This window comes from Gymnoscopelus microlampas (genome assembly GCF_963454915.1).
Source record: "Gymnoscopelus microlampas genome assembly, chromosome: 8".
NCBI lineage: Eukaryota > Metazoa > Chordata > Actinopteri > Myctophiformes > Myctophidae > Gymnoscopelus > Gymnoscopelus microlampas.
Window position 1 is genome coordinate 8,128,187 of NC_139945.1, and position 10,211 is coordinate 8,138,397.

The window sequence follows — 10,211 nt, forward strand, 5'->3', positions numbered from 1 at the left end:
TCAAAGACACACACACACACACACACACACACACACACACACACACACACACACACACACACACACACACACACACACACACACACACACACACACACACACACACACACACACACACACACACACACACACACACACACACACACACACACACACACACACACACACACACACACACGGGCGAATGGAAGCCCATAATTACTGAGCAGTGGAGCAGACTAACCACTGGTTGGCTCATAGTGGCCATGTGATGCCGAGGCCCTCGATGCTGATTTGAGTTCAGTCTTACTGAGGGGGCAATGTAAGGGAAGAGGTTATGGGGCTGATCTCTGATCTGTGCACAAGGAAAAGGGTTGAGTATTCCTTTAGGCCTCTATAGAGTGGAACAGACTGATATTTTGTGCTGTTTTCCTTTTGAGCCAGACTGTTTCTGAATGCTACTGTACATATTGTACTGATACCAGTGACCCTGACTTTGTTTTATGGTGGCTGATCATTTAACGACTCTTAACCTTGCGTCTCTATTTTGGGCATAGCATTACAGGCACAGATGTTTTTTAAAAAAGTTTTAAAAAAGAAAGAAAAATCTAAGAATATCTGAGAATGTCCTTGTTTTGATCGATAAGCACATTAAGCACTTTTCCATCTATAAGCTCACAATGCATCGGGATGTGACACATTGTGAGCTTGGAGATTCTATTCGGCACTATTCATTGTACAATGAGGTATACGTGGTTAAAGATGTTTTGGATGATGCTATTGGAACAGTAATGGAAACGGTAAACTTCTTTTTAATAGGTTTTTGTGTTTAAATGAAGTGATGAATGGCAATGTGACCTGACTTGTGACTCTAGTCTAGATCAGTGGTGCTCTTGTTCTGAGAAGCCTGTTTGATTCTAGACCTCAAGCAATGTCAACTTGAACAGACATCAAAGAATAAACCATTTATCCAGGATCAATCCTGCACCGATACTGCAGACTACTTCTTTTCAATTTGTAAAGTAGAATTTCATACGGTATGACTCTTGACCTGGACCCTATGGTCCCTATTTTAGGGCAACATTCAGCGAAAATAGCAGATCAACAGGCTCACAACGGGTCTCAACGTGATGCGTTGTGAGCTCGTAGAACAGCTATTTTCGTGAAGATATTTAGCATAGGCCTGGGCCGCAGCGTGGCGGCACCCTAGGCTGCAATGCCAGGCTGACAGCGTGTCGCGGGTTCGAGTGCTGATCCCGACGACCTTTGCTGCGTGTCACTCCCCATCTCTCTCTCCATTTCCTGTCAGTCTAACTGTCCAATAAATAAAGGCATAAAATCCCCAAAACAAATCTTTAAAAAGATATTTAGCATAGAGTGAAAACAGGAGAGGGCCTAATATAGAGCTCTGGGGGCCTCCAGTCAACTATATACAGTATGTTGTTGCTGTCGGGCAGAAACCTCATATCTCCATATTTCAACTTTTTATGTTTTTTCGTAATTTAATGCCCAACTTCATCATACAAAAGAGTTGCACAAAAGTAGGGAAAACAGCAGATCTAGAAGCTTACAACGTGTTGTGACGCGTTGTGAGCTTGTAGATCGGCTATTTTAACTATTTTAATATTTTTTTTAGAATAATAATAAAAAAGGAACGGTTTTGGTTTCCACCCAACAGCGACAATACAGAGTTTACAGTAAGTGGCTAGTAACAGTAACAGACAGCGATAGCACAGGCATAACATCTTCACCGGATGTCATTTTATTCAAATCATCATTCAGGTTAAAGGACACGGTCAAGGAGAAGAAGTGTCCTTTAACTTACAAATTTACATTTTGGCATTTAGCCAAGTCAACAAACTAGGATACCATGCATGTACCACACATCAAACTATCTGCCTAAACCAGTGGTTCTCAAACATCTTCATGAAAGGACCTCCAAATTGGTACGGATTACGGGGTCTATGGACCAGAATTTGGACATCTAGTACTTAGTGCTTGAGGTCAAACAAAACGGTATAGTGTCAACCTAAATAACATAACATACAGTGGTGGAAAAAGTACTTAAATGTTTTACTTAAGTAAAAGTATCAATACTGCAATGTAGAAGTATTAAAAGTCCGGAATAAAAAAATTACTTGAGTAAAAGTACAAAAGTAGTGGTATCAAAATGTACTTAAAGTACCAAAAGTAGTGGTAACAAAATGTACTTAAAGTACCAAAAGTAAAAGTACTAAAATGTCTGAAAATAGCCGATCTACAAGCTCACTTTGCGACGCGTTGTGAGCTTGTAGATCGGCTATTTTCAAATAGCCTAGATATAAAATGGGGCTAAAGTGGATGATGTGTGTTTTATAGTGTAATAATTTATATCTGCAAAGTAAAGTTTTCAAATAATTGTAGTGAAGTAAAAGTACAATATTTGCCTTTGAGATGTAGTGGAGTAGAAGTAAAAGTATAGACAATAGGAAATACTCCAGTAAAGTAAAAGTACCTCAAAATTGTACTTAAGTACAGTACTTGAGTAAATGTACTTATAGTTACTTTACACCACTGATAACATATGTGAACAAGTAACCAACATAAATCTGCGTAGTAGGCTATAACTAGCATCTATGCAAAAAGACAGGCGACGAGAAGGGATACAAGGGGTGCAATCACAGCGAAGCTTTGATGTTTGCTGGCGCCGTTCAGGTAGTACTCAGCGACCTTGGTGTTGGGGTTTGGCCCGGTGAACCAGAGCTGCATGCAGCGACCAGAGGGCTTGGTCAGCGTGGTGTACACATAGGACTTGGACCAGATGTCTTCACACATGGACTTGGGTGTTGGGAAGAAGTCGGTCCACTTACTGCACTTGGCGCCCGCCGGACATTTATTAGTTCCTGCAGGAAGAGAGCGAAAGAGAGAAACCATTTCCCTAGAGTCAAATCAAGTCCATGTTATATACAGCACGTTTAAAAAACAATGAAGGCTGACCAAAGTGCTGCACAGCATACAAATAAAAAAACAAAAACCATCAAAATACAAAGCATACAAATACAAAAGTATAACAAATATCCAAACAAGAAACTAATGGCTGTAGGTTAAAAGAGTGGGCACTTTCAAAACATTTTTTGGTCATTTTATCGTCTACTCAGGCTTTTGTGAGCCCCCCAGACAGTTTTTAAGTTTCTTGATTCAGTATTTAAATATTGATATTCATTTTATCAGACACGCCCCCTTTCTACAAACCAATTGTAACTTAAAACTCCATTTTTTTTTCTATTCTCCTCACGTATTGGACAAATGTCAGTCACCACAACCAAGGATGGATGTGTCTGCTGTCTGATGAATCTAAAATGTATAATATGGAGTTTGAAGTTACAATGGGTTTGTATAGGAATGGGGTGAGTCTCATAAAATGAATATCAAATATCTAAATACTGAGTCAAGCAACTTAAAAACTGTCCGGGGTGCTCCCAAAAGCCTGAGTAGACGATAAAATTACCATTTAAAAAAAGCCCTTTAAGCCCTATTTCAATAATAGCACAAATAGCTGATCTACAAGCTCACAACGGCGGCCGTTATGAGCCTGTAGATCAGCTACTACTAAATTACGCATCACAATCCGGATTGCTATGCGGTTGCTATCACTAAATTACAAAAATGAAACATGTGTACATTTTGCGATGACCTCTCCAAAATAGGTTGAAAGTGGTTAATAGATGTGATTGCAGACAAGAAAACATGTGTCTTTGACATGTCACATGTACTCAGTGGTGTAAAGTAACTAAGTACATTTACTTAAGTACTTTACTTAAGTACAATTTTGAGATATTTGTACTTTACTTGAGTATTTCCAATTTCCAATACTTTTACTTCTACTCCACTACATCTCAGAGGCAAATATTGTACTTTTTCTCCACTACAATTATTTTAAAACTTTAGTTACTAGTTAATTTGCAGATGTAAATGATTACATTATAAAACATACATTAACCACTTTAGCCCAATTTTATACCCTCGGCTATTTGAAAATAAATAATAATAGCAGATCTACAAGCTCACAACGCGTCGCATCGCGACGCGTTGTGAGCTTGTAGATCTGCTATTTTCAAACATTTAGTACTTTTACTTTTGGTACTTTAAGTACGTTTTGATACCAATACTTTTGTCCTCTTGCTCAAGTAAATTTTTAATTCCAGACTTTTACTTGTAACAGAGTAATTCTACATTGCAGTATTGATACTTTTACTTAAGTAAAACATTGGGTGCCATGATCCCCCGAGACCCCCAAAGGATGAGCCTGAACGAGAGAGGCGGGAGGAGGGAGCAGGGGAGGTCACACACAATGCAAATTAAAACACAAATAAAAAGATCTGAATCGTAGGGTCACCATATCTGAGCATGCAGTACACAATTATCTGATATCTACAATCACTGCGATGCCAGGGTAGGCCTACTCTACATATAGGTGACAACGTTAGTAATTAGTAGCTACCTTGTGTGTGTGTGTGTGTGTGTGTGTGTGTGTGTGTGTGTGTGTGTGTGTGTGTGTGTGTGTGTGTGTGTGTGTGTGTGTGTGTGTGTGTGTGTGTGTGTGTGTGTGTGTGTGTGTGTGTGTGTGCGTGCAGCACCTGAACTCCAGTCCCATCCTTGATGCCAGTTGCTCTTGCAGGTGACGTCATCCTTGCAGTCCTCCCACCAGCTGTGACAGTCCTCAATACATATGGGAACATCCAAGATCCGTTCCTTACGCCATGACTCAACAGCCTACACACACACACGCACGCACGCACGCACGCACGCACGCACGCACGCACGCACGCACGCACGCACGCACACACACACACACACACACACACACACACACACACACACACACACACACACACACACACACACACACACACACACACACACACACACACACACACACACACACACACACACACACACACACACACACACACACACACACACACACAGTCATCACAGAGGGCAATAGGGCATTTAGAAGGCACTATCATAACAAATACATTCCCATTGATATCGTATACAGCCATATGCTGCCATCTAGTGGACATGATGACAAACATGTCACACCAGTGATGCTCAAACTTTTTAATTTCAAGAATCCACAATTTAAAGGTAGGGTATGTGATATTTTTGGGTTAAAACAAAAAGTATGTTGTTAAAAGGTTAAAGCACTATATTCTGATAGTAATCATTGCTATAGAGTGTTTGTTCAGTAACACGAGTCTCCCCGTCTCTCCAGCTCTTTAATAAACAGAAAATACATTTTCCGGTAGGTGTCAAAATCTCAGCCAATCAGGAGAAAGTACCCATTTTTAAGCTTCATTTTTATAGTGTTCCAGTTCCAATTTTGCCTGCTCATTTCTTAGTGTCATCACTTCCAATTTCACTTGTTTAATCTATATCCAGATTGAGTTCTCTGTCCTGGTTGGATAAAATTGGAAATGACTGTTTCTTATTGGCTTTTCATGTCTTTGGTCGTATTCTGGTTCGTCTTCATGTCGTAAAATCGGGGCGTTTTGAGAATATTTTAAGGGCGTGTTATTTAAATGACGCTCGTTTAAGCCGTGACATTTATCAATGCTGGGACCAAGTGTAAGCTCGGATCAGCTGTGTAGGATGCGTTGATAAATGTGACTTCGACGTTGGTGTACGGCCAAATATATGGAAAAATATACGTCGGTTTATACGCTGCGTTGATAAATGAGGGCCAGTGTGAGCTACACACACACACACACACACACACACTGTGAGCTACACACACACACAGAGAGAGAGAGAGAGAGAGAGAGAGAGAGAGAGAGAGAGAGAGAGAGAGAGAGAGAGAGAGAGAGAGACACGGTCATTTATACCTCTTGAATCCATGGGCCCAGGTGGGGGGAACACTCATAGAAGCAGGTGTCCTGGACGAAGTGTTTCTTGCATTTGGGGCTCATGGCTCCACAGTGGTCCCAGTTGAAGTTGTACAGGTAGGAGTTATCTTCATGGGCCTCCTCCGTGGTGTTGGCCGTGCAACAGGCATTGGCACGCCACGGCTCACACTAGAGACAAAGGCAAAGAGAGAGAGATAGACGATGAACTAGATCATTGGTTCTCAAAGTGGGGTCCGGGGACCCCCAGGGGTCCTTGAGGGAGTTCCAGGGGGTCCCCAGCTAAATGATGGATAGGAACCAAATGGACCCTTATGGGTCTGTAACTCTGAGAGTGTACAAAAGGAACCAAATGGACCCTGACGGGTCCATTTGGTTCCATTTGTACACTCTCAGAGTTACATTAACATTGATTTTACAATATAAATTGGGGTCCCAGAGATAGAAATGCCATTAAATGGGGGTCCGTAGCCCTAATGCATGTCAAACTGGGGGGGGGGGGGGGGGGGGGGGGTCCTTAAATTACAATGATTGACTGCTAGAGCCGTAAAGATCTTCTCTTATGGGGGTCCCTGGCTTATCTTTTCAAATGGGGGTCCGTGGGCTAATAAGTGTCAATTTGGGGGTCCTTTACTTGAATACCCTAACTCCAAATGGCCTTAATGTCCAGGGGGTCTAGGCCTACTTGTACATCATGTGACATACTAGCATCATGTCCAGGGGGTCTAGGCCTACTTGTACATCATGTGACATACTAGCATCATGTCCAGGGGGTGTACAAGCTGCCTCACGCTACAGAAACAGTAGGCCCCTGACCTATGGGCCATACATATGGTTCCTAAGGCTTCTTATGTACCATTGTATTCAGAGATAACACATCACAAAATCCCCATATCTGTGGTATTTAGTATGGTATTTATTACCTGCTGGTAGAGTGCTCCCTCTGGACCTGGTTCCACTTTATGGTGTTTGGCGTTCATACACATGTTGACTTTGTCCAGACACAGAGACCGCCCGGACAGGGCTAGCAGCAAAGACAGCACCCTCCACATCGCTCTGGTACACACAGCAGACACAATTCAAAAATGTTTTTAATTGATACAGGCAGTGGAGAAAGACTGCAAGAAGGCAAAAACGGCACACCATTCACACAAAGAGAAATCCTGAGCACACTGTAACTGAAACTGTAAGAATATAACCCTATTTTATATTTTTCTTCAATACAATCCTGTATCATTTTATCTTGTTTTTATATTGTATTGCTGTTGTTGCACAGTCTTGTGGAACATGTCAACAACTGGGAAAATAGGACCAATATTGAAGAACCTATCCACAGATTTGACATGAGTACAGTTTGACCTAAGAAGTTGGTTTATTGGGACAAAGGCGGAGGACATTTAGGACATTAATATGTATCCATGTGAGAAGAAAACACTGATTGTGAACACACTGAAGAACACTGAACATACACACACATGCACACACGCCCGCGCGCGCACACACACACACGCACACGCACACGCACACGCACACGCACACGCACACACACACACACACACACACACACAGGAGGCTCTCTTTTAGCCCGTAAACAAACGCAAACAACACTGATTCTGACTGACAATATAGAGAACATCACCAAACCCGCTACAAATTTCTTTTTTTTTAATCAAAAATGTCAACTCCTCCATAAAATTTCAACAGGAAATACTGTTATTATAAATAATAATAGTACCAAGTTTGATGATGTTCTATATTGTCAGAATCAGCTTTATTTGCATTTGTCTATACAGGCTAAAAGAGAGCCTCCAGAGCATGTCAATGGGGAGCATATTTTGAATGATCAATTTCTGATCAATGGAGCAATTATTTTTGATTTCACACCCACTTTGGAGTTACATCATGGCAATATAATACACAACCCAAGCCTCTACCAAAGTGTCCTAGCCCTTTAAGACTACATATAATCAGTAGTCTATTAATGAATCAATAGTAACCACAATGACATGTGAAAAGGAAGTATCCACTTATATATTTATTCATTCTGTTATAAGAATGATTGTAAGATTGCTTTATTGAACAGACAGCTCCTCAATAGCTGCCCCATGGTGTGCAACAGTTAATCGATTATACAAATATTATTAATTTCAATAAAATCATAGATTTCTTAAAAATAGCAAAAAATAGATCTATCTCCAAGCTTATAACATGCCGCAAGGCGTATCGAGATAGTTATTGTGGTTAATATGACCAATTTAATTAGTCAAGTATAAAGACATCTTTTAGGAAATGAAAAGTTATCCAAGAAACACACTTTTTGATCATTCAATGAATCTAAAAAGTAATCAATAGATTAAACGCCCTAGCCCCTGTTCAAAACAAATGAGAAACTTTTGCTTCAAATACACCTTGGCCTGCGTGATACGTTCTACTACAAGAGCAAAATGAACTCCAAACATGTGTTGATAGAAGGTTCAAAGTAGCTTTATCTATACAACAGAAACCACTAGCAGGCGTTTTACAAATGAAAGAATCCCTTACCTTACACTGGGCGTCTTGAGACGATGGTGCAAGAATAAAGTAAAGACAGAGAGAGACGAGAGGGGGTGTGAGAGAAAGAATGTGTGTGTGTGTGTGTGTGTGTGTGTGTGTGTGTGTGTGTGTGTGTGTGTGTGTGTGTGTGTGTGTGTGTGTGTGTGTGTGTGTGACCTTGAGATAAGTTCCCCCCCCCCACACACACACACACACACACACACACACACACACACACACACACACACACACACACACACACACACACACACACACACACACACACACACACACACACACACACACACACACACACACACACACACACACACACACACACACACACACACACACACACACACACACACACTGTTTATGACGATGGTTGTTTGGTCGTGAAAAGTTAACATGACCTGGAAAAATATCTTTATTGATAACAGAATGCTGAAAATGCCTAAACAAGAGTATATTATGAGAGCAGCAGCAGTGCAATAAGCTGCTTTTAAAATCTTTTGAAGGTTTGCAACAATTGTACAACTTGCTGACTCAGAGTACAAGGGCCCAGTAGTTTACTCGTGGTTGAGTAATATTTGACCATATGTACTATTATCTATAATTTGACTCAAGAACTGGGCTTGAGCACTTTTCCCACCACTGCATTGACCCAGTTGCGTATCCACTATAGATCGTTTTCCACTAAAAAGCCAAACAGAAACTTGGCTTAGATTGTTTGTCTTAAATGTTGGCTTAAATATGTGAAATAATTATATTGACATATTTTTGTCTGAAAAACAGTTATGTGGGGAAAAAAAACAGCCAACGACTAATCAATCAGTAAATAGTTTAGTCAGGTGATTATTTTTAAATGAAGCTTAAGATTCAATGGATTGCCATTATTGGTTTTAGTCTCCAGGCCTGTCAGTTAAAGAAATGCTAAAGTTCAGTCTGTGATCTACTGCCCATGAGTAAATGGGTTACGTTTACAGTTGGGTGCTTTAATAACTCATCAATGATCAGCTATCATGTGCTGATCACGTGCTGTCATTGTAACTGTAAAGTTGGCCGGATGGTCAAGGCGCCAAGAATCGACAAAGTCCAAGCATGTATAGATTTTTGTTATTTTATTTACCTCCAAAACTAATACACAGCCCCATGCGGGAGTGTTACAGTCAAGGTCTGAGGCAAAAATAATACTTCAAAATAAATACTGGCCAAAAATACACTTTCAAAAACCAAAAGTAAGAATTAAACACTTGATAACTAAACTAAGAAAAAACAAACGAACCAAGAACTAAAGTTACTGTAACAGGCCAAGCCTTTTGACTCAAGGCCATGGCAACTCTCTCTCTCCCCTGGTGTTGTCTCCTTAACAACTTCAAGCATACTGAGCATTTCACTCTGAGCATTCCCCACTCAACATGTCCAGCCTCCCTTATTCACCTGTTTCGTAGGCCGTGTGTTTTCCACTTCCTGTCGATTTGATCCAATGAAATCCAATGAAACTGGTCAGATGACCAATGATATCCAATGCAATCGACAGGAAGTGGAAAACGCACAGCCTAGGACAGGGGTCTTCAACGTTTTCAGGCCAAGGACCCCCTAGCTGAGAGAGAGATGAAGCAGGGACCCCCCTCTATATTGTATAAAATTGTGTTTCAGATTCAACTTTTTTTGTTTACTTGGTCTGCTCTTTTTTCCCTCTACACCAAACACCTCTTTGCCAAAAATAGCCGATCTACAAGCTCACAACGCCTCGCGCTGCGAGGTGTTGTGAGCTTGTAGATCGGCTATTTTTGGCTGAAGTTCTCCTCAGAA

General features: G+C 40.9%; 1 protein-coding gene across 1 annotated transcript; it reads right to left on the reverse strand.

Annotated features, from left to right (window-relative positions):
- Positions 1 to 2,592: 2,592 nt before the first annotated feature.
- On the reverse strand, positions 2,593 to 6,916 carry folr (folate receptor; the record flags this gene model as incomplete). The annotated part of the gene is made up of 4 exons (XM_084064063.1): positions 2,593 to 2,861; positions 4,596 to 4,731; positions 5,847 to 6,035; positions 6,788 to 6,916. 4 exons carry the CDS (start codon positions 6,914 to 6,916, stop codon positions 2,593 to 2,595), a joined length of 723 nt encoding a protein of 240 aa, XP_083920189.1.
- Between the last annotated feature and the right edge of the window lie 3,295 nt (positions 6,917 to 10,211).